Below are 27,290 nucleotides of genomic sequence, written 5' to 3' on the forward strand. Positions count from 1 at the left end.
GTCGAGGTAAGTAAATAATTAGTATTATCTTTATATGTTCCCTTTATTTGTGGTATTACTTTTATATAAATTTATAAGGGCAAAATCGTGTTTTGGTACCATTAAAAAAGGTCGGTTTTGTTTTTGGTACCACAAATTTTACAAGTTCGGCTTTTGGTACCATTAAACCAAAAATTGAATATTTTTGGTACCAACTTAACAGTAGAGCCCATGTGCACGGCACATGGGCCTTAACGGCCGTTAAATCCCGTCAAATCACGTGCCAATTTTGTTGACTTCTAAAGACAAAAAAAACGGGCAAAAAAGTACAGAACCCTCTTTCACTCCTCCAAAGAAGAACTTTCCCCCTTTTGAAAACCCTAACCTCAAAATTGAAGATAAATTCGAAAATTAAGCCAAATATTTAATTGAGAATCTGAATCCGAGAGCGAGGAGGCTGGTGTTCGTGGTTGATTTGAAGACATGGTGTTGACGCCCATCCTTCGACCCGATTCATTGGTGTCAGATGGTGTACCAGATTATGGTGAGTTTTTTTTTCTTCTTCTAATCTTTTTGATGCTTTGTCTAAAATGTAATATCCCTTTTTTGCTTCTCATTAATTGTATTATTATTTATAAATTCTTGAAGTTAATTTTTTATAATGATATTTCTTTATGCCGAATGCTTGTACTTGGTGAAAGTTGAGTTCTTGTTGTATACATCTCCTCGTTCCAGAGCAAAGTTGAGTTCTTTATGCAACTCATGTGCCTCAGCTTTTTTTGGTGTTTGATTACTTGAAGCGTAATTTTGGTGTTAGTGTTTGATTACTTGAGTTTTGTTAGATCTATCTCAGTTTCCTGAAGCATGACATTTGATTCGAATTTTTAGTACTCTGTTTTTTAGTACTCTGCTTTTCTTATTTCTAAAGGAAAACACTTGTTTCCTTCTCGACTTTGCTAGAATTTCCAGCTTTGTTGATCTCATGTTCTTCTCATATGTATATCTGTTGGTTGTTTGCTTTATGTCGGAACATTGAAGCCACAGCTGATCTTGGCATTAAAGAAGCTAGGTTGCACTAAAATACAGTGAAATTCTTTTGTAGTTGAGAATATTTATATTTGTAAACTATTTGTGATTCTTAGTGTATATTTTAACTTTCTCAGCCCAAAGAAACTACTACAATGTGCAGATTTCAGAGCCTAAATTTCCTTTTGCCTCAAAGCATACAAGAGTGTTTCATTCTCAGTGGAGAGTAGAGACATTAACTAGGCTTGGTGTTGACACTGTGAAAGCGAAGGAAACACATACTTAATCTGTTATGTACTCTGTAGAATTAAATTCTATAGCATAATAGTAAATCATGAATCAGAGTGCAGTAATGAGTGCTGTGAATTGTTATTGTTGTCTCTATCCTATGATTGATAACCTTTTTCTAGTTTAATTGGAACTTGATTAGCTCTATATTGTAAGTTTTGCAAGTCATTCAAGTTTTTGCAAGTCATTCTAGTTTTGCAAGTATTTCTTTGGAATTTGTCATCTTATGTTTAAAATATTTCAATTTGTTATATTTGCAGGTAAATATAAATTTCTTATCAGCTTACGAATTTATCATGGAGGTAAATTGATATTCCATCCTGAAGCTGAGTATAGAGGGGGTATGGAAAGTGTGTTTGACTTTGTTGATAAGGACACTTTTTCAATGCAAGTACTTGACAAGTGTTGTGAACAGTTGGGCTATTTGGGTAGGAAAAAATACTTTAGAATCGATCTGTTAAAAATGTTTAGAGCATTATGCTTTGAAACAGACCTTTTTCAACTTATAGATGGCTATGGGGGTGAGATTAGGGTATACCTTGAAGCAGTTAGAAGCCCCATTGTTGCTGCTGAAATTCAGGGGGGTGATGAGGGTAAGAATATTGCGACTGAGGGTGATAAGAAAAAAAATACTGTGATTGAGGAAGAATCTGTGCCATATAATAGAGACAAAGGGAAGGGTGTGATAATAGAAGAGAGTGGGGATGGTGAGAGAGCTGATTGGGATAGGGATGACGAAGATATGAGAGAAACTGAAGAATGGTTGGTTGATTCTGAAGATGACTTGTTCGATGGAGATGAAAGTGTTGATTATGATGAGGATGATGAGTGTTTTGATGAGAATGTAGACAAGGATGCAGAATGGGCTGGCATATTGCAAGATACCTTTGAAGATGAGATGCGGTTTGACAGTGATGATCATACCGATGGTGATAGCCCAGATGAATTCGATAGTCAAAAGAACAGTGATGAAGATGATGTTGGGAAGGCGCCAGTTTTCTGTACCGATGACAAATTTGATCCTAGATTTGCATTGGGAATGAAATTTAGTAATAAAAAGGAATTTCGGGAGGCCATTCATTCTCATGCCATTATGACAAGAAGAAATCTTGTGATCACAAGAAATGACAAAAGGAGGATTTATGCAAGATGTAAGGTCGACGGGTGTTCATGGCATATTAATGCAGTGAAGATACGAGATGAATTGGGATTTCAAATCAGGGAGTACAATCATGTGCACAATTGTGGGGCTAGTTTCAATGTGAAGAATGTGAGGATAAATTGGCTATCACAAAAGTATGTGGAGGCATTCAGATCTGATCCCAATAGAAGTGCAAAAGGTTTCAGACAAGATGTAATCAGACAGCTACGTTGCAATGTGTCTAGGGGACAAGCATACGCGACAAAAAGAAGATGTTTACAAGAAATACAAGGGGATGGAGCTGAGCAATATGCAAGACTGTGGGATTATGCTGGTGCTTTGAGAAACAAGAATCCGGGCTCAACAATAATCATGAACCTAGAAGATGCTGATGCAACAGGAAAGAAAAAATTTAAAAGGTTTTATGTGTGCTTTGCAGCAGTAAAGAATGGATTCTTGAGCGGGTGTAGGCCTTTCATAGGTGTTGATGGCTGTCATTTAAAGGGCCCCCATGGTGGTGTTCTACTCACAGCAGTAGGTGTCGACCCAAATAATAATCAATTCCCACTTGCATATGCAGTTGTTCTGAGTGAAAACAAAGAAAATTGGGAATGGTTTCTGACATTATTGAAGGAAGATTTGAACATTATAAGGGATGATGCCTACACCTTCATTTCAGACAAACAAAAGGGTCTTTTACCAGCATTTGAAAAGGTTCTTCCTGGAGTAGAAAATAGATTTTGCGTGAGACATCTTCATGGTAACATGAAGACTGCTGGCTTCAAGGGGTTGGGGTACAAGAAGGCTTTATGGAAGGCAACAAAGACTACTACAGTCAGCCAATTTCAAAGAGCAATGCAAGACATAGCTGATTTGGATGTAAGATGCCTTGAGTGGTTGCAAGACAAACCAGCCTCACAATGGTCAAAGAGTCATTTCAGTACATACCCGAAGTGTGATTTTCTACTTAACAACTTGTGTGAATCCTTCAACAGTTGTATCCTCGAGGCAAGAGAGAAGCCTATATTGACAATGTTGGAGTGGATAAGGGAGTATGTAATGACCAGAATGCAACAACTTAGGGATAGGGCTGAGAGGTTGTGGGAAGGCAGGAAATTATGCCCAAAGATAAAGAAGATTGTGGATAATAATCTGAAAAAAGCCGCTGATTGCATCCCAGTGAAGTCCGACGACATACATTATGAAGTACAATGTTTTGATGGTGCAAGATACACAATTGACTTGAAGGAAAAAACTTGTTCTTGTAGATCATGGGATTTGACAGGTATCCCATGCAACCATGCAATGAGTGCAATATCTGCACAAGTTTTGGATCCTGATGACTTTGTGCACGACTGTTATCATGTTGACACTTTCTGCAAGGTATATGCACCAGCAATCATGCCTCTTGATGGACTAGAAATGTGGGAAAAAGCTGGTTACGTTCCACCTGTGCCTCCAAACTTTGGGAGGAAAAAGGGGAGGCCTGCAAGGGCAAGGAGATTGGAACCTGACGAGATTCGTAAGGGCAAGAAACCTGCAACAATAATCGACAAATTGCCAAGGCAAAGAGGAAAAAGGATATGCAAATTCTGTCATCAAGTAGGACACACGACAAAAGGTTGCAAGTGGAAGAAATTTGCTGAAGAATTCCCAGTCGATGATGGGTTTGAGCAGACTGCAGCAACTGAACATGTAACAGCACCTGTACAACAAGATGAGGTGATTGTGAATGAAGATTGCCCCCCAATAAGCCAACCTGAAGTAGTTAGTCAACCTGAAACTGATGGTTCTGTAAGTTTTCATTATTTTCATTTGTTTACTATTAATATAAAGTTATGATGTTTTATTTTTTCTATTCTAGTGTTGGTATTAAATTTTTATAATTAAGTAGTTACTATTAATGTTGTTATTCGTGCTATTCTAATGTTGGTGTTGGTGTTCATGCTACTATACTGGTGTTGGTGTTAGTGTTGTTGTTCATGTTTCTATACTGGTGTGGTGTTGGTGTTAGTGTTGTTGTTCATATTTCGGTACTGGTATTGGTGTTAGTGTTGTTCATATTTCTATACTGGTGTGGTGTTGGTGTTAGTGTTGTTGTTCATATTTCGGTACTGGTGTTAGTGTTGTTGTTCATGTTTCTATACTGGTGTGGTGTTGGTGTTAGTGTTGTTGCTCCTATTCCGGTACTGGGTTGGTGTTAGTGTTGTTGTTTATGTTTCTATACTGGTGTGGTGTTGGTGTTAGTGTTGTTGTTCCTATTCCGATATTGGTGTTAGTGTTAGTGTTGTTGTTCATGTTATATACTGGTGTTGGTGTTAGTGTCGTTGTTGTTGATTCTATTCTAGTGTTGATGTTAATGTTGTTGTTTCATATTACAGGGACAAGATCAAATTAATGCCCCTGTATTAGTACCAACACCACGTTTCATGCATGCAAGAGTCAACATTAGGGCACCACCACCTATGGTAGGACACCCTCCTGGTTTTGTTTCTCGTCCCACACAAGGTAAACAATTCCACATTAAATTTTATCTTGCTATCATAATTCTGTTTCGTATCTAATCAGCCTTAACTTGAATATGACAGGTCCTATTGGAGATATCATTATACAGGATGGTAAAAAATATGTCACTTTATCAAATTTGCGCAGTGTAATGACATCTCAGAAGGCACAACCTAAGGATAAAGGAAAGAGAAAGATGTAGACAAAAAAGTAGAGATTTTTTGTATAAGTGGAAGTCTTTTGGCAGGTTATTAGTGAAAAATTATGCATTGCAATGCATCTCTTTTGTCAAGCGAGTTTTGTCAAATCAGGTTTAATGAGCTCAAATCGTGTACTTATAACCAATATATTTTGCTTCATATTTATGGATTTTATCTTTTCTTTTGAAATGTGTTGTATTACTTATGGGACCAAAAAAGTTTATTTTTAGGTTTAATGGTACCAAAACACAAAGGAATGTTGGAAGACCATTTTTTCCTCTTTTTTCTCAGCCTCACGTGACTTTTCCCGCCAAAATTGTGGGGTTGACGGTCGTTAAGGTGCACATGGGCTCTGCTGTTAAGTTGGTACCAAAAATGTTCATTTTTTGGTTTAATGGTACCAAAACCCGAACTTGCAAAATGTGTGGTACCAAAAACAAAACTAACCTTTTTTAATGGTACCAAAACAAGATTTTGCCCAAATTTATAATTTATGCTGAAGCTGATTTATCTGAAAATGTACGAGTGATAGATGATTTAATTTAATTGACAATATTATGTACGTGAAATGAGAAAATACATTGAAGTATTATATTTGTTGTATGATGTGTTGTGGGTGCTCGTAAATGAAACTATGTCGATATATGATTATGTTATAGCTGCTTACAAGAATGATGATATGTAGAAATGAAGAAATGGTGGAAATTAAATATAACTATGATATAAATACCCCTTGATGTTGTTGAAAAGCCTGTAAGGCGAAATGACAAGAAAAGAGCTATGATGCGATATGAGATAAATGAAATGAAAAGAGCTTTGATGCGATATGAAAATGAGCTATGACGTGATGTGAAAAAAGCTATGATACGATATAAAAGAGCTAAGATGCGAATTAAAAGAGCTTTCATGCGAAATGAGTTTGATGCGCCGGCTGTCAAGGAGATTCACTTGAACTTTATATAACGGTAAGACTAGGTTGATGGGAAAAACACTATATCATTTTCTAGCAAGCAGACTAGGAAAATAGGAGTTTAATTTATTATTTTATTGCGAGTAGGCCATGTGGTGCAGTAAAGCTGATTATATTTGGATTAAATTGATTACATTCTATGCATGCTACCTACTTATCTTGTTTGGCCTATATTTGATATACATATATAGATAGGGCTGGTTATTTACTTATTGAGTTGCACGCTCATTCCTCTACTGACATTCTTTTTCAGGAGTAGATCTTAAGGTGTATACCTGTCGAAGGCTAAGTCCAAACGCTATATTCAGTCAGGTTGGGCTAATACTCAATTTTCTCCTCATTGTCAGTTAAAATACAAATCACATTTTGGTTGTATAAAAAGGAATTAAAAGCGTGGGAACTACTTGTGATGGATTACTTTGTGACGTTGAGATTACATGAGCATATTGATTATGTGCATAAATTATATATATAGATATAGGGGTTACTTTAAGTATGATGTTTAGGGGAGATATAGCTGTAGTATGATAGAGGGTGCTACAAAATATATCTCCGCGGTCACTGTCGAAAGCAACCTCTCCCAATACTTGTAATTGAAGTGAACAGTTTTAGATGGAATAATCATCACTGTACTCCACCCCACGAAAGTGGAAAAAAGGGGACAAGAAAATGGATCTGCTCTCTGCTCCATCTGAGTGTAGTCATTCCTAATCACACGAATCCGATCCATAATGAAAAATTCGAGCAACCAAGATGCTCCCTTGAAGGTTGTGTTCATGGTTGACTCCAAAGTGTATTGCACTCTGGCCAATGCAGCTGCTCCTCAAGAAAAGCTACTCAACTTTGTAGCACTTGTGTTAATCAAGAAATACAAGTAAAGAAGCAGGACCGTCTTGGTATCATATCCAGGCAGAATGATGGTCCCGACAGAAAAAGAAGATAAGCTCCGATATAACGATCCATTTGTGGATTATCCTTCTCTAAATCCTCTGGTACTTTCAAAATGCTCCCTTAACCATTTAAATCTGACCTCAAACTTGATCCTTCCATCCAACAATCAAGTCCTAAAAAATTAATATATAGTTGTTTACATCCATATCCCCAAAAACAACGAGGTGCCCCTCAACAAGCAAACTAGATATATGATATACATCTTCTAACCTTAAATATAGATGAATATCTTCATCTAATTTAAAGCATTTATTGTAGATGGATATCTTCATCCAATTTAAAGCATTTATTGTATTTATCATACCTACTTAAAAAAACATCTACAATAAATCAATATTTGGGAGAACTTCTTGAGATTCCCAAATTACAAAATTGGAATCCATAAGATCATGTGGAGCTAATTGTGGAGGTATATCGAGAAGATCAATATCTAAAAAAATAACATAAAACATAATTAGGATGTTAGAAACTTGAAATGTAGAGATTCAATTCAAAATATAAGCATAACAAAATTAAAAGATTTAAATAATTGGTTTGTTTACTTGCAGCTTGTATGCATCTATTGTGTGTCACTTCAACCCACCACGTTATATATTTCACATATTTTCCTACCAACATAACTTTGCCAATTTTTTTTCTTCATTTTCAAGTGATTCCAATATTGAGTTGGCACTCTAATTGAGCTCTCAATCCCAAGTTGATTGGGTGCCAACTCTGGCCTGTGGTAGTTAATGATTTTATAATCGAAGATAACCGTAATGGTGAAGAAAATCCTCTGTGGTGGCATATTGAATCTTTCATACGGTCTCCAGTCCAAATCCTACAATATTTGAAGTGAAAAATACGTTATGAAAAAATAAGCTAAAATCAGAAGAGAAAAAACAACAAAAGAAGAAAGAGAATAAAAGAGATGAGTGTATGAAATATAACTCTGCGGTCACTGTCGAAAGCATCCTCTCCCAATACTTGTAATTGAAGTGAATATTTTTCGATGGAATAATCATCATTGTACTCCACCCCACGAAAGCTGGAAAAGTGCGACAAGGAAATGGGTCTGCTCTCTGCTCCATCTGAATGTAGTCATCCCTGATCTTACGAATCCGCTTCATAATGTAAAATTCAAGCAACCAAGAAGCTCCTTCTAAGGTTGTGTTCTTGGTTGACTCTAGAGCGTACTACACTTTGACCAATGCAGCTGCTCCCCAAGGAAAGCTATTCAGCTTTATAGCACTTGTATCCATCAATAAATACAAGTAGAGAAGCGGGACTGTCTTGGTTTCACATCCAGGCAGAATGACTATCCCCATGAGGAAAAAAAGATAAGCTCTGATATAACGATCTATTTGTGGATCATCTTTCTCTAAACCCTTTGGCACTCTTTCAAAATGCTTCCTCAACCATTTAAATGTGACCTCAGGCTTGATCCTCTCAGTCCCACAATCAAGTCCCAATAAATTAATACATACTTCTTTTACATCTATATCCCCACAAATGATGGGGTGCCCATCAACAGGAAAATCAGATATATAATATACATCTTTAGGAATTTTCCCTTCTCTCGAACTCTGAAATAAGCAGATATCCACTTTAGGAACATGAGAAAGATGTGGGGAAACAGAGAAGAACACAATAACCTTTGAGGAAGAGAGAGAGGCAGATATCTTAGAAATCCGTCGCTCTAAATTGTTCTTCAATCATAACTTTGGTAAAAAAACTCATGACTTTCTATAGAAATTTGCAATGGAGGATCACAGAGCTTTGATTTCATATAAGATTTCGTCCAAAATGGCAACCATTTGTATTTTGAAAATCTACCACTGTTGAAACTAGGAGGCGAGTTTAATTCTTTGGGAAAGTCTCAACAATGTAAACTAACGGAAAAAAAAAATAAATAAATTGACGTTATGGATTAAGCAGACATTTTTTGATTGACTTGTTGCAAGGAACTAGATCCATGAATTAGTAACCTGTCTCAAATTTTCAAAAATAAATCCCAATTATGTCAAACTTTTCATTTTTGGAATCGGATAAGATTAAGCAGACGAGGGTTTTCTGTTGTTTTTTTAGAAGAAAGGAGTTTCCATTGATTCAACCTTACAAAAACTTTCCTCAAATGTCATATATAATATGGGTTAAATGGAATTTACGATATGTGAAATAAGCAAATACCCCCTATAAAAAACAATTAGGAAATTATCCTCTTGTGCTTCAAAAAATAAAGCAAATTACCCCCCATCATTGGTTCAGAGAGGGGAGCAATTTGCTTCATTTTTCAAAGTATAGGAGATAATTTGCTACTTTATTTTTCATAGGGAATTTTTTTGCTCATTTCAAACATCACATGAGGTAAATTGTATTTTTTCCTAAATAATATATAAGGACTCCAACAAGCAACAGAGATCTTAGTACTACTATGTACTAAATTCATCTTTTTTTAATTTTTTTTACATATGACAGCCACAGAGAGTCCAAAAGCAACCATTTCAAAAGCCCATGGGCAATATGGTTCTGAGTCAGGGTATCAGGGATAATATCGACCTTTTTCCATATTGATCGTGGCGTATTTGAATATTATCGGGCAAAACGAAGTAAATGTGTTATACGACGATTAAAACTTCTCAAAAAATTAATAAAAGTACAAAAACAATAAAAGATCATAAATACTATATAATATTACAAATCAAAAGTTTTATAATATAATTACTTTGATAAAATTAATTATTAAAAACACTTAAGATATACATACATAATCAAAGAGTGTGGAATGTCAGTGAGGCTGAAACCTAGGAAATATACCATGATCAGTAAATCCATGGGAGCATTACAGCTGGTTTGGTTCTTGATTTTGATGATCTCCTTTGTGTTTCCATGAAAGAAGTTGTAAGAAGGGCCTTTGATTACTTGAGACTCCATTATGCTTTGAAAATGGAGTGTAGTCCACCATAACTTGTACAGAATGATAGTTGAAGACAAGGGTAGTAGAAGGAAAAACACACACTGCACAGATGGCAGTGCTGCCAGTTTGAAAGCTTAAAGTTATTTGGAATCTAGTGAGAAAAGATTACCACTATTCTACCAATGAAGTCCAAAATCTATTGATTCTTGGGACAATGTGTAATTTGTGTTTGTTGTCTATTGTCCTCTTCACGTCTCCAACTTGAAGATCATCACAATATTATCGGATACATGGGATAATATCATTGTAACAGTGATAATATAAATAAGATCGGAATTTTCGACGATACCATGTCATATTTGACAATATATGGCATCAGGTTTTTTTATCGAATCGACAATGACCAATTCCATTATATATGGGCTGATATCATCAAATATGGACCGATACTTTGAACCATGTTTAGCAAAGTTGTTTTTATTACAGACGCAGTTTTAGGCCCCTCAGAGGACACCAAGACACAGAGTTAGTACATAACATTAGTAATATTAATCTTTTTCATCTCTGCTTCAGATCCCAATCAACTTTAGGCCCCGCCCCACTTCATTTGCAATCATGATTCAAAGTTGTGGTTTCAGCGATAATATCGGTGGGTATTGTTCCATATCGATCGTGGCATACCGATATATTATCGGACCATACGAAATAAATATGTTATATAATAGTTAGAAAATTCTGAAAAAATTAGTAAAATTATAAAAGCAATTAAACATCACAAATTACTATATAATATTACAAACCAAAAGTTACAATATCAAATATTGGTACATGAATTATAGAAATGCTCGAGACATACATGCATAATCACAAGAAGTGGATCGCCGATCGAATTCAAAATGATCGCCATCAGCATCATCAATATTCCTCCTATAGCATTTTTAATTTCAATTAAAATTAATTGTGATAGTGTTTTTAACTAATAATTTGATATATTTAACACAATATATTGAATGTATATAATATTGAAAAAGAAATATTAAGAAAATGGTGAAGAAGAGACGAAAAAAAATTGTAACCACTTTATCAGCATCACTCTTGACAAGAGATTTCACAAGTGCTGAAAAAGAGAGAATTTCTCACTTATTTGCTCTCTTCTCTTACGTTTCTTGATCAAACTTTGAAGCCACCAAAGTTCATCTTTCTCTCTTTTTCTTGACTTCATCCCTTTTTAGTAATAGAGATTACAACAAAAGGAGAAAATATGATAGTGATGGAATTACAATGTTATTATATCCCTCCATAATGCCCAAAAACAATCATCTTATCTCCTCTTTTCAATTTCTTGCTTTCCCAATTATACTTTAGTAACTTCATTTTTGACATATCATAAAGATAACATTGGTTATTATCTGCGGTATTATCAGATACAAGCAATAATATCATTGTATTGGTAATAATATCGAATAATATTGACAATATCAAATCATCTATGATAATATGGGGTATCGGGCGTCTTTATTGTATCAACACTGATCAATCCGAATATATATCCTCCGATACTTTGAACCATGTTTGCAATTGCATGGGTTGCAGGTGTGTAGAAACTCATAACAAACACAATGTAAAACTGAAGAAGGAAAATCTGTATATTGAACTCAAAAGAAACAGAGTAGTACAGAGCGCATTTATACAGAGAAGATGAACACTAACTGAACTAACAAACAAAACTGCTGCTAACAGAACCAGAAAACTAACTAATAGAGAAAGTCGCATTTCTAACCAATAGAAGCGTGCAAATATATATAACAACATAGTTTAAGAGGGTGGAAGCCACGTCGGCGCTTCACTATCATCCAGCTCATCATCTTCAACCTTCAGCTGGATTTTGCTGCTGCTGTTGCTGAGAACTGTTATTGCTGCTGTGTTGCCTTGAACTCGTAACATCCCCCCCTCAAGTTGGAGCGCGGAAGCCAAGCCCAGCTTGCCAAGTAGCCGAGCAAAGTCAGGAGTAGGGAGGACTTGGTGAAGATGTCAGCCAACTGATCGCGGCCAGGAACGTGAGACGGATGAATGAAGCCCAATTTGAAATGGTCCCCAATGAGGTGGCAATCTATATCGAGGTGCTTAGTCTATTCGTGAAAGACAGGATTTGCCGTGATGTGGATGGCGGCTTGATTATCACACCAAAAAGGGATGGGCGTGGGAAACTAAATTTTGAAGGCACGTAGAAGGTAAGAGAGCCATAAAAGTTCGCACACGGCAGCACCCATGCTATGATATTCAGCTTCAGCAGAAGAATGGGAGACGGTAGCTTGTTTCTTCTTCCTCCATGAGACCAAAGAGGAGCCCAAGAAAATGCAATACCCAGAAACAAACCGGCGGGAATCAGGGTAGGACGCCCAAGAGGTGTCAGTGTAGACTGAAGGGTGGAGAGTGTTGCGGGAAGAGAAGAAAATCCCAAGAGAAGATGAACCTTTGAGATAACAGAGGACATGAACCGCAACATCCCAATGAGAAGACCTGGGGTGCTGCAAAAATTGCGATAATTGCTGCACAGCGAAGTAGACATCGGGCCTGGTGAAGCCAAGGTACAAAAGGCAACCAATTAGCCGTCTATAAGAGCTCGGATCAGGGAGAAGAGACCCTGCATCAGCAGATAACTTGAGTCCCGGAGGTAGAGGAGTAGGAGCTGCTTTGGCACCTAGCATGCTTGTATCAGCAAGAATGTCAGGAAGGTATTTCTGTTGGGTCACAAGCAAGCCATGGGAAGATCGTGCAAACTCCAACCCCAAGAAATATTTGGCTAAACCCAAGTCTTTGATGGTGAAGAGGGAATGGAGGTGAGCCTTGAGAGCGTCAAGTTCAGTAGTTGAATCACCTGTCAAAAGTATGTCATCGACATAAACAAGTAGAGCCACAAAACACGAGTCAGTAATTTTAAGGAAGAGGCAATGATCATGAGGGCATTGCGAGTAACCGAAAGATTGCAGCAGCGTGGTAAGCTCCATGTTCCACTGATGCGACGCCTGCTTTGAGCCATAAAGAGAACGATGTAGTCGACAAACGAGATTAGGATCAGCCATCTTATATCCCTCTGGAGGCATTATGAACACCTCTTCATCAAGATGTCCGTGCAAGAATGCATTGTTTACATCCAATTGCCATAAAGGAAAACGCGGACTGTCACCACCTTGGCCACCGGGGAAAAACTATCGTAGTAGTCCACACCTTCTGGTTATAGCCCTTAGCAACGAGGTAGGCTTTATGTCGCAGCACATTACCATCTGGGTTTAGCTTCAGTTTGAACACCCAGCAACAGCCAATTGCTTTCATTATCGGAGGAAGAGGCACAGGGGTCCAAGTGTTGTTGCGCTCCAGGGCTGCAATCTCCTCATTCATAGTTGCAACCCAATGTTCATCTCTACTGGAATCAGCATATGTCCTAGGTTCCTGAATAGAAGACAAAAGAGCAACAAAACATATATGTGCAGGGTCATAAGAAGAGGGTGAACATGTAGGGGATTCAATGTTACAGTGGCAAACATAATCTTTTAGCCAAGTGGGTTTATGTACGGTGCGAAGAGAACATCTTTGTTCAGGAACAGGGGAAGTGGATAAAGGTAGCTCATCGAGAGGGATAGAGGACGTTGGTAAAGAATCTTGGGACACTGATGGCGACTGAGCAGAAGGAGGACTTGAAGTTGATGGTGGAGTAGATGTAATGGAGGTAGGGTGAAGAAGAGAATGATCGTCATCATCAAAATAATAGGGAACGTAATCAGTGGATGGATGTGAAGTAACAGAGACAGAAGGTTCAGATGAAAAAATATTTTCATGAAAAATAACGTCTCTAGAGTGAAATAGAGTATTAGTATCGAGACCGAAGACCTTGTAACCTTTGTGGTTTTGGCTGTAACCCAAGAATACACATTTGTGGGCACGAAGGGTGAATTTACATTTAGAGGGTGAAGTGTTTGATGCGAAACAGAGACAACCAAAAACTTTGAGGCTCGACTAGTTGGGGACTTTGTGGAAGAGGATTTCGTAAGGGGATTTCCAATTCAAGAGATGAGACGAAAGTCTATTAATAAGATGAGTCGCTGCAAGAATTGACTCACCCCAAAACTTATTTGGAAGATTTGCTTGGAAACTTAAGGCTCGAGCAACAGCTAGAATGTGCCTATGTTTGCGCTCGACTACCCCGTTGGACTGATGTGTGTGGGGACAAGACCTATGATGAATGATACCAAGTGAATGAAATAAGGTTTGACATGTGACGTTTGTAAACTCCATACCATTATCGGACCGCACCATTTTACCCTTACATTCAAACTGTGTCTGGACCATTTTCAAGAACATTTCTAGTGTGTGACTGACTTGCGTTTTGTAACGAAGAAGAAAGGTCCATGTGCCTCGACTGAAATCATCAACAACGGTGAGAAAATAGTTACAGCCATTAAGTGTTGGGGTTTTGTATGGCCCCAAAAGATCAATATGTATTAGTTCAAAAATATGTGTAGAATGAATATCACAAGATTGAAAAGGTAATCTGCAGTGTTTCGCAAGGGGACAAGTCATACAAGGTTCAGACGTATCAAAAGATTTTATATCAGGAATGTGTTTCAGAACATGCAAGGAGGGATGTCCTAAACGCCTATGCCATAAGGCATTATTGCAGACAACAGATTCTATAGGTAAAGTGCCTTTAACAGAACTCAAAGAAATTAAAACAACTGGATGGAATGAGGACTTGTCTAGCATGTAAAGCTCTCTGTGAACTTTTCCTACAACTATGATCTTGTTAGTCGCCAGGTCCTGTAAGAGACAATACAAAGGGTAAAATTTCATTGTAATAGAGGAATGCAAGCAAAGTTTCGAAACTGATAACAGATTGAATTGAAAACGAGGCACATATAGGACATCTTTGAGAGTGAGAGTTGAGTGTAAAGTAACATTTCCTTTGTGTGTTACAGATTGTGTTGTTCCATCTGGGAGATATATGAGGGTGGATTGAAGGAAGGGTGTAATGGATTGAAAGGCTTGTCTGTTTGCGCTCATATGGTTTGTTGAGCCTGTGTCAATTATCCAAGAATCTAAGAGCACATTTTTAACACCAGAAAATGCACAACTTTTACCTACAAAGTTGTCTAGTTGTGCGAAATTTGCTTGCAAAGGATCCTCAGGGATTTGTTTCTCTGCTTTCATCAATTGTATTAGCTCCTGCAACAATGTTTCTTGATTGTTTTCTTTACGAGGTTCGTCCAGCCGCGCATTATACGCCTTTGCAGTTACCTCTTTCTTCCTCCTCTCAATTAGTTCTTTGTACTAGTCCGGAGTTTCGTGAAGTTTGAAACATGTGTCTTTGGTGTGTCCCGTGCGATTACAATTGCTACATTGTAAGCCTCTCTTATCAGTAAAACCTCTTTGCTGTCCAGATTTTATAGCAAACTCTCGTCTATTCCCCGTTCTTACTTGATTCACAGCACTGTCTAGCGAATCTACTCCCTCCAAACTCACTTCCCTCTGCTTTTCTACTCTCAGAAGCATGGAGTATGCCTTGTTTACCGTAGGTATTGGGTCCATGACAAGTAACTGATCGCGTAGGTGATCAAAATTTTCACTTAATCCCATGAGGAATTATGTTAATCGAGTGAACGTAGCCTGATCTGCAGCTGCTCTAAAGACTCCACAAGTGCACCCACATGTGCATTGAGGAGTAGGCATTAACATATCAAGTTCATCCCAGATCAAGCGCAATCGAGAAAAATATTCAACCACTGACTTATTTCCTTGTGTCAATGAGGCAATTTCTCGCTGAAGTTGATAGAGCAAGGGGCCGTTGCATTCTCCATACCGTTCTTCCAAATCTAGCCAAAGCGTCCGTGCCGACTTCGCATACATGAAGCTGCCAACAATTTCTTTTGAAATACAGTTGAGGATCTACGTAGTGACCATACTATCTACGCGTATCCAGTGCTCAAAGAGCGGCTCAGTAACACATGGTTTCACAAACATGCCGTCGATGAAGCACAACTTCATCTTTGCTCGCAGGGCTCTCTTTATCGCATAACTCCAGGTAAGATAATTACTTTTAGTGAGCAATGTGCTTACTAAAATCATTCCAGGATGATATGATTTGTGCAGCTGCAACGCTTCAGGTATCTATTGTCTTCTTCCTTCTCCTATCTCCATTGCTGGTGGTGTTGGAATTCTGTTGTTTATGCCAAATTCCTCCAATACTCACGATTGGCTATCAATCTAGCCAAGGTACGGTGTGCAGCAGTATGCAGAGACCTTCAATCGAAGGCTCTGATACCATGTAGAAACTTATAACAATCAAAAACAATTTCTATAGACATCTTCAAATGTAAAACTGAAAAAGGAAAATCTGTATATTGAACTCAAAAGAAACAGAGTAGTACAGATCGTATTTATACAGAGAAGATGAACACTAACTGAACTAACAAACAAAACTGCCGCTAACAGAACCAGAAAACTAACTAACAGAGAAAGTCGCATTTCTAACTAATAGAAGCGTGCAAATATATATAACAACATAGTTTAAGAGGGTGGAAGCCACGTCGGCGCCTCGCTGGCATCCAGCTCGTCATCTTCAACCTTCAGCTGGATTTTGCTGGTATTGTTGCTGAGAACTGCTGTTGCTACTGTGTTGCCTTGAACTCGTAACAAGGTGCAATTAGAACCGCACTTGCCTCCATTCTCTGCACCACATTCTCACCACACTCTGCTCCCTCAAAATATATCTTCTGAAGGACACGCCGAGGACAAGGGTCTCAGTGGGGGCGGTGACCTCAGAGTAGCTCAAATCCGAGTACATCTTGCACCCTCCGTAGCCATTGTCGCAAGTGCAGCCAAAGCCGCAGCCACAGTTTCCTCGGAAGCAAGACAATTTGCCTTGGATTTCTCAACTAAAGATAAATTCAAACTTGATGAAGAATTTCACAAAACTCAGAGAATGCTTTAATTGAAAGTGAAAACAGACGAGAGTTATCAAGACTTCTTGTGGGAAACTGCATAAATGGAACTCTGTTCACCAGCTTCGGCATGCTTTGGCCCCTCGGCGTGTTTGAACTTCTCTGATTTTGACTGTCATTATCTTTTCATATCGTTTGGGAAAATTGCATGCAATGTCATGTGATCTTGCAAATGACCAAATTATCTCTTTATAAAAAAAAATAATTATTTATCTTTCTGTATTTTTTAAAATGCAGCAATATACCCTCTGTATTTATTAAAATGAAGCAATTAATCTTCGAAAGAGGTAAACTGCTTCATTTTAAAAAACACATAAGGGTGTATTCTTATTCTTTCTATAGGAGCGTAATTTTCTCGTTTCCAATATGATAGCGGAGTAAATTGCATTAAGCCCTCTTTTCAAGTTTGCTCACATTGAACATCAAAAGCTCCTCCATTTTAGCAAAGGTTGCAATTTACCCCCTATGTTAAGAAAAATGAATAATTTACCCCCTTATAAAAAATAAAATAGCAATTTATCCCCATGTTTGATTAGAAATAGAGTAAAATACCTCCCACGCATTTCGTGAATCACACACACTATTTTATTATTTTTTTTAATTTAAAATTTAAAGTAACATTTATGTCTTTATCTAATAACCGTTGAATTTTGATCAATTTAAGTTTCATATTGAACTATTAAATCAATGGTGTAGATTTTATCTAATTCAAATCAACAATGTACGTAAATTTAAATAAATAAAATTTAAATTATATATTATATAAAATTAAATTCATATATATATATATATATATACTTTTATAATATAAACACTATTTATATATATATATGTATTTATATATATCGTGTGTGCGTAGAGAGAGAGAGATCCGTAGTGAGTGACTGCCAGTAGAGAGGAAGAGTGGACCAGCAGGAAGGAGGCGGCCAGGGGCAGATGGATCTAGTTGGGAGAGGGCGGATCTAGGTGCCGGGGGATGGGGGCTTTGGGTGTGGGAGGGTGGAGGAGAAAGGGGGAGGGGGCGGAGGAAGGGGGTGGCGATGGGGAGGGGGAAGGAGGTCGCGATAGGGGAAGGGGCGCCAACGACAGAGGCGCAAGGGCAGGGAGATGGTGACGGTAGGGTGGTGCAATCTTGGTGATGGGAAGACGAAGAATAAAGAAAAAAATCAATATTATTTTTATATAACAAATACATAATATTTAATATATTAAATATAATTTTTATAAATATATCCATTAATATATTAGATTAAATATATATATGTCAAACAATATTTTTATTGGTTAAGAATTATGTCGAAATATACACAGGGCCTGTGTACTTTATCACTGAACTTAGAAGGATATTTTATTCTATTTTTAATAACACAAACGGGTAAATTATTGTTTCATTTTCCACCGTAGAGAAATTGCTCACTCCCCTCAAATGCGAGCTGAAGGTGGTGGAGTTGATTACAGCAAACCCGTTAGAGTAATAAGAGCCAAGGAGAGAGGATTGATCCAAGAAAACTTCATACACACATCTTCCTCCATTTTTAAATATATTCTAATACTCTACTCAAATTTTTTATTCTATTAAAGAAAATTAATACTATAGGAATGTTCATGTCGATGCATAATTGTTAAAGCCGCACATTACATCATGGGGTAATGATCTCTTGGAATCATAGTACGAAGGTCTGTCGATTTTGAATCTATCTAATGGCTATAGATAGATAGACTTTTATAAATACATTAGGAGCTCTACCATATAGATATGCATTTATTATATTGAAATTGAGATCTGCGATCCCAATAACCTCAATCAAATTATAACTTTAGCGTTGGAGGATTTTAACTAAGGACCACCTCAGAAAGCTTTAATTTGTGTGTTGCCGTCCAGCTTTATCATCCAACTCGAGGACTTCAAATGGAACCCATCTAATGTACATTACTAGGTCATCACTAATCTCGATTTCGATCAATCACAAATTTGTGCTCTTTCACAAATTATGTTCATATCAAAGCACCACAAGCTATCATGTTTATGGGTTTTTGGGCTAGACGCCCCCTTGATTTGTAATATTGGGCCGAATCGGGGGTGCCTTGGGCTTCAATCCTTCTTCTGGACTTCTTAGTTTCATGGGTTGATATGTTTTGAGTCGGGAGTTGGGCTGTCCCAGGCCCTCCTGCTACCTTAAATTGGGCCACCCTAAACGTGCACATCAATAATAAACTATGTAATTTAGTGACGGAACAATAATATTAATTTTTTCAATAAAAACAATGGAAAGTATCAATCTAATTTTTCTAAATCAAAATTAGTTTAATAAAACATAAAAAAATTATACACAACAAATTTTTATAAAAATTTAATTTATTATCTTGTCTTTATGAATAACTAATTTTACACACAACTCAATTGACAATACATGTCCCCTTCCTCTCTTTCACTATGTACGTGGCTCAGTATATTTGATTTTCAAACTTCCAAAAGTGATAAAAATATTCTTATTTTCATTTCTCTAGAAAAAAAAAAAAAAATCAAAGGAGATGTACATACATGAACGACTTTTACATTGAGCTATTTTAACAAAGTCTACTTAGGTTAGAGGTTAATATTAAAAGCATAGCATAAACTTAAGAATATTGCAAAAATTTAGAATATTTTATATAAATATAAAACTTTGTGGATAGAAGAATTTAGAAAAATATAGAAGTCGGGAGAAGTTTTAAGAAAACGATCTATACATGGACGTAGAAGCTTTATAGGGTTAAAAAGAAAATTTAAAAGGATTTTTGGGAACTCGTGATCACTCCTTTGAAATTAATCTTCACCGTACACTTAAAAAGCTCAAATGTATAAGTATTTGGTAGTAGTTTATTTTAATAATTAAATTTCGGTATCAAAATTTTCTCACTAGTTCTTTTTTTACTTATTTCTTCCTTTGCATTCTTCAAATCTTCTTATTGATATAGATAAATATTAATAATTTGAGTTAAAAATTAATATTATAAAAAAGAATAAATTCCATACAAATATATGTCTATGTATTATGTTTACATATTATTTAAAAATAAAGTAAAAACAAAAAATACAATATTTTAAAAATTAAAAACTACGCCTCACACGCAACACATGTGAATTTACTAAAATAGGATAACCGAAAAATATGTCAAAGTGCTAGTTTTTTATGTGTCCTAAATTAAATATCAGGGCTAAAATTATATTTTTAGTCTTATAAGAAAGGGGTGTTTAACATTTTTAGTCATTTGTTTTATGGAATTTTAAAAATAGTCTCAAAATTAAGAACACTCGATATATTTAGTTCTTTGGTTTATAGAATTTTCATAATGGTTACAGATTGTAAAAACTCGATACAGTTAGTCCTTTATATTACTAAATTTATGGGAGAAAATGTGTCAATTTTTTTTTATTTTAAAATATTTTGAAATTTCATATATATTGAACTAAATTGTCGATTTTTGTTGGCGGAATTAATTTGAAATTAATTCAAGAATAAATGAATTAATTTAATTTGATTAAATTAATTGAAGGAGAATATATAGATGATTGGATCATTTATTTAATAAGCCGTTTGATGGATAGCTCAAGTATTAATTAATTGGATTAATTAATTTTTGGGCTTAACACATTTACATTAATTGGATTAATTTATTATGTTTGGCTTAATTAATTGATTGGATAAATTAATTAGTGTTTGGGTTTAGATTTCTTTAATTGGAATAAATGAATCTTTGAACTTTATTGAGCTAAAATTAATTTAATTAATTATTGTCCAATGGACTTTGATTGGGTTGATTTAATTTGAATATACCAAACCCGGTGCATACTTGAAGTCAATGCACATTTGACGAAAATCTTAAGCCATGATCAAAAAATTATAAAAAATTATTTGATCAAAATTAACTTGATTTTAAGCCATGATCATTCCGCTATACAAATATATATATAGATAGATTACGTCGTTGAAACTCACGTCAAAAGGGAGTATTAAACAAAGGTTATTCCTATTAAGTCAGTGTCAAGTGTTCCTCTTCCGGCCGTAGCTTAGAAATGAAATCCATCTTTGATTTGCCAATTTTCGTTTCTTGATTCTCTCCGCCTTTTTAGCTAGCAATCCAACTTTCTTAGAATTCGATCACCAGTCAACTACCTGTTCCCGTAGAATATTTCTCGGTATTTACTGATATCCCACTCAAGTGCTTATCCCTTCCACCTCTAAAATCTTCAAAGCAAATCTTGATTCTTGCAGCATTAAATGAACGGATAATTAGTGATTAATCCCACAAAGTCAACGTTTTCTTTTTCTTTTTTCTTTCTCGGGCTTCCTCCGAAGTGGGAGACTGCTTGTGATTCTGTGTTCATCAAGAATTAGCTCGCGAAGAAAAGAATGAAGAAGAACCACTTTCTTTCGAGAGTGGTTGTGCTCATATTGAGTTTGTTATTAAGCTTCAACAGGGCTGCTGTTTCAGCTCATTCTGCAGTTGGGGAGCAGCCTTTATCCAAGATTGCAATCCATAAAGCCGTTCTTGCTCTGAGGGATTCAGCCTCCATTAAAGCCTCCCCTCTTGTTCTTGGACTCAATGTATGTATCTGTTCTGTTCTTTTCTTCTAACTTTACTCGAATTAGTAGCTCTGTTTGTAATTCAAGTGGCTCCATCTCCTGGGCCGGATGCTCGTGTAATCTAGTATTTGGAAGCTGTAACTTTATGTTAGAAACAAGATTGTTACTTCTGGGGGTAACGGGAAGGTGATATCTTTGTTTGTCATGTGTTGATTACAGGGTGATAATACTGGGTGGGCTGTTGTGGAATTTGAGAATGATGAACCCTCAAATGATGATTGGATTGGGGTCTTTTCACCAGCAAAATTCAAGTAATGTCCCTGCTTCTGTAACCTTTCTGAGTAATATGTTGGTTTCTGGTTAGTTTAGATTATTCAGATCTGTGAAGTAAATGCTCTTATATTGGAAACTTTGTGATATATTTTCCTTATATCATTAATGAAATGAATGTTGGATAATCAGTGGATCGGTTTGTTACGTGGAAAGCCACCCTAAAGACCAATCTCCGCATATTTGTACTGCCCCAGTGAAGGTGTGTAAACATCTTATACGCCATACGTGACCTGGAATGTGACACATTGTTTTCTCTTACCTCTGCTCATACTTGATAAGACCATCGTTATTATTTCAGTACCAATATGCGAATTACTCCAGTGCCGACTATGCAAAGACTGGGAAAGCTTCATTGAAGTTCCAGTTAATAAATCAGAGAGCAGATTTCTCCTTTGCGTTGTTTGGAGGTGGATTATCAAATGTATGTCATGTTACTCTTCCTTGGCAATGATTTGTTTCTTTAATATCAAACGTCAAGGTGTATCCAGCTGATGTTTTGTGCTCCTTTTTACTATCTGAATGTATACGCTTTCCGACTTTTCAAGCCCAGATGGCACTTTATGTTGTGCTTAATTGCTAATGATCTTTGCAGCCAAAACTGGTGGCAGTATCAAATTCCATATCGTTTGTGAATCCTAAAGCACCACTTTATCCTCGCCTTGCTCAAGGAAAGTCTTGGAATGAAGTAAGTAATCTGGAGTCGGTTTTTCTAATCTTATCCATGATTTGTATGCCTTGTTGAAAGTGAAATTCTGTTACTGAAATCTTTTGAAAGGTTTTATATTCTCTTACTCTGAACAGTTATACAATTGCATATGAGTTGCACTATTGCATTTGCTACATTTTGGTTGTACTTTGCAGATGACAGTTACATGGACAAGTGGCTATAACATAGATGAAGCGGTTCCTTTTGTTGAGTGGGGTTGGAAGGGTCACCACAAGATGCGGTCACCAGCAGGGACATTAACATTTCACAGAAACAGCATGTGTGGTATGATTGATTTCTCTAGTTCTTAATTAATGTGCAGTGGGATTCAAAGTCAACACTCACTAGTTTTCTTTAAGCATATGGTAGGTTGAATTTAGTTCATTCTCATTAATGATCTGAGATTTTGATGGGATTGTTTCTGGTGCTTGACTGATGATAAGATCAATTGCTTATGTGTCTGGCTTTTTAGTGTTGTTTGAGAATTGGATTGATGTTTGACATCGTTGTGTTCTAAATCATAAGCTGAGTTTCGCATGCAAAAGACCAAAAGAAAAGGGAAAAATGTTAACCACGATATTTCTACAGAACTACTTCCAAATGGTTTTGGATGTTGTATATGAGTGGGCTAGTTCTTCTTCCTATTGTCATTTCAGGTTTACTAGAATAGCTTTACTTGGGTTCATGAAACGGGTTTTCACACTCTTGCCTCAAAGGCCTTTTTTCCTGAGGGGAAAAAAGCAAAAAGAAAGAAAAGAGCATTCCTTCCATTATTGACTTGTCAAACACTGAGTGGGTTAAAAGAATGCAATGGGTGTGCTTGGGACTGCCATTTCCTGTATTAAACATGGCCAAGGGCTTGGCACTTGGTTTCATGCTAGCAATGTACATTTGTTCAAATTTATTAGATTGTCAATGCTCCACATATAGCCATCTTCACTGTGAATTTAAATGTGTCGGTAATATCTGACTAAGAATCCTTGGCTAATAGGTGCCCCTGCGCGCACAGTCGGTTGGCGTGATCCTGGTTTCATACACACAAGTTTCCTTAAAGATTTGTGGCCAAATACGGTGTAAGTCCACGAAATGCTTGGAAATATATGAATAGCCTGATTGTCAACAATACACATTCTTGGCCGAAACTTCCGATTTTTTTTCCCAGATACACTTACACGATTGGTCACCTGTTATCCAATGGCTCCTGTGTTTGGGGCAAGACATATTCATTCAGATCATCCCCATATCCAGGACAAGATTCGTTGCAGCGTGTCATAATATTTGGAGACATGGGGAAGGTATTGAGCAATCTTGAAGCTATCTGTTTTCTTTTTCTGGGCCTTAAACGAAAGAAAAATTGACAAAAGATGTATCCTAGTGAAATGAAGAGATAACTGAATTAAGAATTAAATGAGGGTTCGGTCATCAACTGGCCAAGTTAGTGGTTCTTAAAAAGTAAATCACATGAGTATAATTGTGTAGTAAGAATTCGGAGGAAGGATACTGTAATAATTCTCTATAATCATCAAGTTCTAGCTTTAGTGGAAATATTACAGAATTCACACTATAACTATTTGAATAGTTTGATACATATGCATGCGACTAACTTTCTTTTCTGTCCTTTTTGTGATCTTATCTCTAGATTCTCACCTTAAATATATTTTCGATTCACATTCAATTATGTCAACTAGCTCCGCATAGGCTGCATCATTATAGCAGAGTGGCAGAGATAATTTTAGTTCCTTTGTTCTTTGAATTAACTAAATCTACTTGCCGTTACTTGCACAGTAACATTATGCGAAAGTTTTCTATACTGGTATCTTACCAAAGCTCCTTGAGCAGTTTATATGTTGTGGGTTTGCACTATGCAATTATCTTTCTTTAGCATCTGGCGGCTGGTATTTCTGGTGAATTATTATGTTAAAGAAGCTTGGATGTCTTTTGCTTGTTTAGACCATGGTTTTGTTTACTAATCCTGACACTTTCAGATTTTTGAAATGCCTTTTAAGGAGAAACCATGTGTATTAATGTGACTTTCAGGCCGAGCGTGATGGTTCAAATGAGTACAGCAATTATCAGCCCGGCTCATTGAATACCACTGACCAACTCATCAATGATCTCAAGAACATCGACATAGTTTTCCATATAGGAGACATCACATATGCGAATGGCTATATCTCACAATGGGACCAATTCACGGCACAGGTGGAACCCATAGCATCCACCGTGCCTTATATGATAGCGAGGTTTTTTTCTTTCAATCCTTCACACTATGTGCATGTTATGATCTATACTTTAAGCAGTGTCTAATATCGTACTTCTGTAACAGTGGCAATCATGAGCGTGATTGGCCTGGGACAGGATCCTTTTATGGCGGCACAGATTCTGGTGGTGAGTGCGGTGTGCTGGCTGAGACCATGTTCTATGTTCCTGCCGAGAACAGAGCCAAATTTTGGTAACTGATGGCTATCCTTCTTCATTCAAGTAGTCTTTTTAAAAGGATTAGGCTCTTGGAAACAATTGCTTGTGATTATGTGATCATTTAATTGTCTTGCTGAGTCCACTTTTGAAAGAGTACTTGAGAAGGAATTTGACTATTTTCTTTAGAGTTCCGTAGCATAATATTTTGCGATATAACAAGTTTGCCTTAGTGCTTTGAGAACTAAAATATCAGCTCAGCGACTCTCTGAAAGCATAGAGAAGACTACTCCGACATTATGCCCTCAGAGAAGTGGCTACTTAATAGATACTTAGACCTACGGTTGGTTTTGGATTGATCGATTCGGATTTGATGGAATGGTATGGGGAAAGGATTTCAAATGACTCTATATAAAAAGAATTTGAAATCCATCAAAGTTAATCATAATATAGTTTAAAATTAGAGTTGAAGGATTTGAAATCTTTTGAATTGATAATTATCTGAACAAATCCGAAGAATTTATTGTTAGATATTTGAAAATCATAAATTCAAATCCATGAACCCAAATGTAGTTTAATGATTAAAATAAATAGTTCAGCAGCTCACAAAAAGTTGCTCAATAGTCATGTTATAAATTGTGTAGAACTATGTGGTTTTCTAGTTTCTGAACACTACTCATTATACGTCTTTTAATTACGTGTAACGTTGGAAAGTTGAGACGAACATATTTCATTTCAGGTATTCAACAGATTATGGTATGTTTCGCTTCTGCATAGCGGACAGCGAGCATGACTGGAGAGAAGGAACGGAGCAGTACAAGTTCATCGAGCATTGCCTCGCATCAGTAGATAGGAAAAAACAACCATGGTTGATATTTTCTGCTCATCGTGTCCTTGGTTATTCGTCTGACAAGTATTACGGCTTAGGAGGTTCGTTCGAAGAGCCCATGGGCAGGGAGAGCTTGCAGAAGCTCTGGCAGAAGTATAAGGTGGACATTGCGTTCTACGGTCATGTCCACAACTATGAAAGGAGTTGCCCGATTTATCAGGTAAAACTGTGTTAAATACTGCCATAATAGTTAGTTCTCACAGGAAACCGTAGACTACAAAGAAATTTTGACCACCAAAATTGATGATCTCTTCTGAAAATTGAAGTATTTACAGGCTTCAATAGCTTATATTGTACCACAACAAGATGATTGTACCTTTCTGTGAAAATACCATAAATTACAATGATCTCCCTCGAGATTTAGAGGGTATCTGGTTAAGATGTTTTGTACCTAAACACTCTCTTTGTGTAATTACTAACTACATCGTCTCTAAGTTTTCACATTTTCAAGATTAGATATAGAGGAATAATGCCTTATGATTTTAAATATAACATTACAATTCCATCAAATTTCTAAGCTAGGCGGTACTTTTTTTTGGGGGGGGGGGGGGGGGTGAAGTGGTAACTACATATATGATTATGTTCGATCTCGTCTAGTTCCTTGAAATGCAATCCAAGGTTAGCATTCACAACAACAATCAGCACCAATGTTCAGTTCTGTCCATGCTTACGTTTGCTTACTTTCGTTTTTCCTTTTTTCCCTTGATTCAGAATCAGTGTGTGAATTCCGAAAAATCTCATTACTCTGGCACCGTGAACGGGACAATACATGTGGTGGTCGGTGGAGCTGGAGCTCACTTGTCGGAGTACAGTCCAGTTAACACCAGCTGGAGTCTGTACAAGGATTACGACTGGGGATTCGTCAAGCTCACAGCATTTAACCACTCCTCCCTCCTCTTCGAATACAAGAAGAGCAGAGACGGAAAGGTTTACGATTCTTTCACCATCTCTAGGGACTACCGAGACGTGTTGGCCTGCGTGCACGACGGTTGCGAACCAACAACTTTGTTTTTTTGAAACAAAAAGAATTCGCAGAGGGAGAAACAACAGGTTGACTTGTGGAATGAGCAATGAGCTTATGGAATAAGTAAATTTAAACGTCCAACGATCAAAATCTTTGATCGTGCATATCTAAGTACCATTGTTTCTCATTGCTCATAGCAAGACTTTGACAACATACATAATCGGGTCATTAGATGTCCCAAGGCCAATGTATCCATCCTACTTCATCCCTTAACCTTGAATGTGTATATGCGCTTGTCAAGAATGTGGTTTTGACGCTCATATCCTTTTGCATTTATGGATTTGTCTTCTATATACGTATGCGGTTACCGCTTGGAAGAATGTTTGAAGAAAGTCTCTGTAGCTGAAAATAACGTAATAGTTTGTGTACCGACGAAGGGTAGATGTAAGAGTCGCACTCTTTTT

The 27,290-nt window shown here is 36.8% G+C and overlaps 2 protein-coding genes across 2 annotated transcripts; both read left to right on the plus strand.

The window, feature by feature from the left end:
• The first annotated feature begins 462 nt into the window (after positions 1–462).
• LOC148787843 (uncharacterized) lies at positions 463–5,141 on the plus strand. Its single transcript, XM_088881405.1, has 4 exons — positions 463–523; positions 1,554–4,228; positions 4,816–4,942; positions 5,023–5,141. Exons 1-4 carry the CDS (start codon positions 463–465, stop codon positions 5,139–5,141), a joined length of 2,982 nt encoding a protein of 993 aa, XP_088737531.1.
• A 15,794-nt stretch (positions 5,142–20,935) lies between these two features.
• On the plus strand, positions 20,936–27,179 carry LOC105164421 (putative inactive purple acid phosphatase 27). The gene is made up of 12 exons (XM_011083073.3): positions 20,936–21,540; positions 21,739–21,830; positions 21,982–22,051; positions 22,151–22,273; positions 22,445–22,537; positions 22,714–22,843; positions 23,550–23,631; positions 23,721–23,853; positions 24,596–24,801; positions 24,885–25,010; positions 25,713–26,022; positions 26,574–27,179. Exons 1-12 carry the CDS (start codon positions 21,346–21,348, stop codon positions 26,877–26,879), a joined length of 1,866 nt encoding a protein of 621 aa, XP_011081375.1. The 5' UTR covers positions 20,936–21,345; the 3' UTR covers positions 26,880–27,179.
• Positions 27,180–27,290: the final 111 nt, after the last annotated feature.

The sequence above is a fragment of the Sesamum indicum genome, linkage group LG6 (assembly GCF_026168435.1).
Source record: "Sesamum indicum cultivar Baizhima isolate 11 linkage group LG6, ASM2616843v1, whole genome shotgun sequence".
In the NCBI taxonomy this organism is placed as follows: domain Eukaryota; kingdom Viridiplantae; phylum Streptophyta; class Magnoliopsida; order Lamiales; family Pedaliaceae; genus Sesamum; species Sesamum indicum.

Bases quoted from the DNA above. Each gene is read 5' to 3' on its own strand.
- LOC148787843 (XM_088881405.1), top strand. From the start codon at position 463: ATGGTGTTGACGCCCATCCTTCGACCCGATTCATTGGTGTCAGATGGT. The intron at 524-1,553 runs GTGAGTTTTTTT...TTATATTTGCAG, and splicing joins AGATGGTGTACCAGATTATG to GTAAATATAAATTTCTTATC. The intron at 4,943-5,022 runs GTAAACAATTCC...TGAATATGACAG, and splicing joins TGTTTCTCGTCCCACACAAG to GTCCTATTGGAGATATCATT.
- LOC105164421 (XM_011083073.3), top strand. From the start codon at position 21,346: ATGAAGAAGAACCACTTTCTTTCGAGAGTGGTTGTGCTCATATTGAGT. The intron at 21,541-21,738 runs GTATGTATCTGT...TGTTGATTACAG, and splicing joins CTCTTGTTCTTGGACTCAAT to GGTGATAATACTGGGTGGGC. The intron at 21,831-21,981 runs GTAATGTCCCTG...TTGGATAATCAG, and splicing joins TTTTCACCAGCAAAATTCAA to TGGATCGGTTTGTTACGTGG.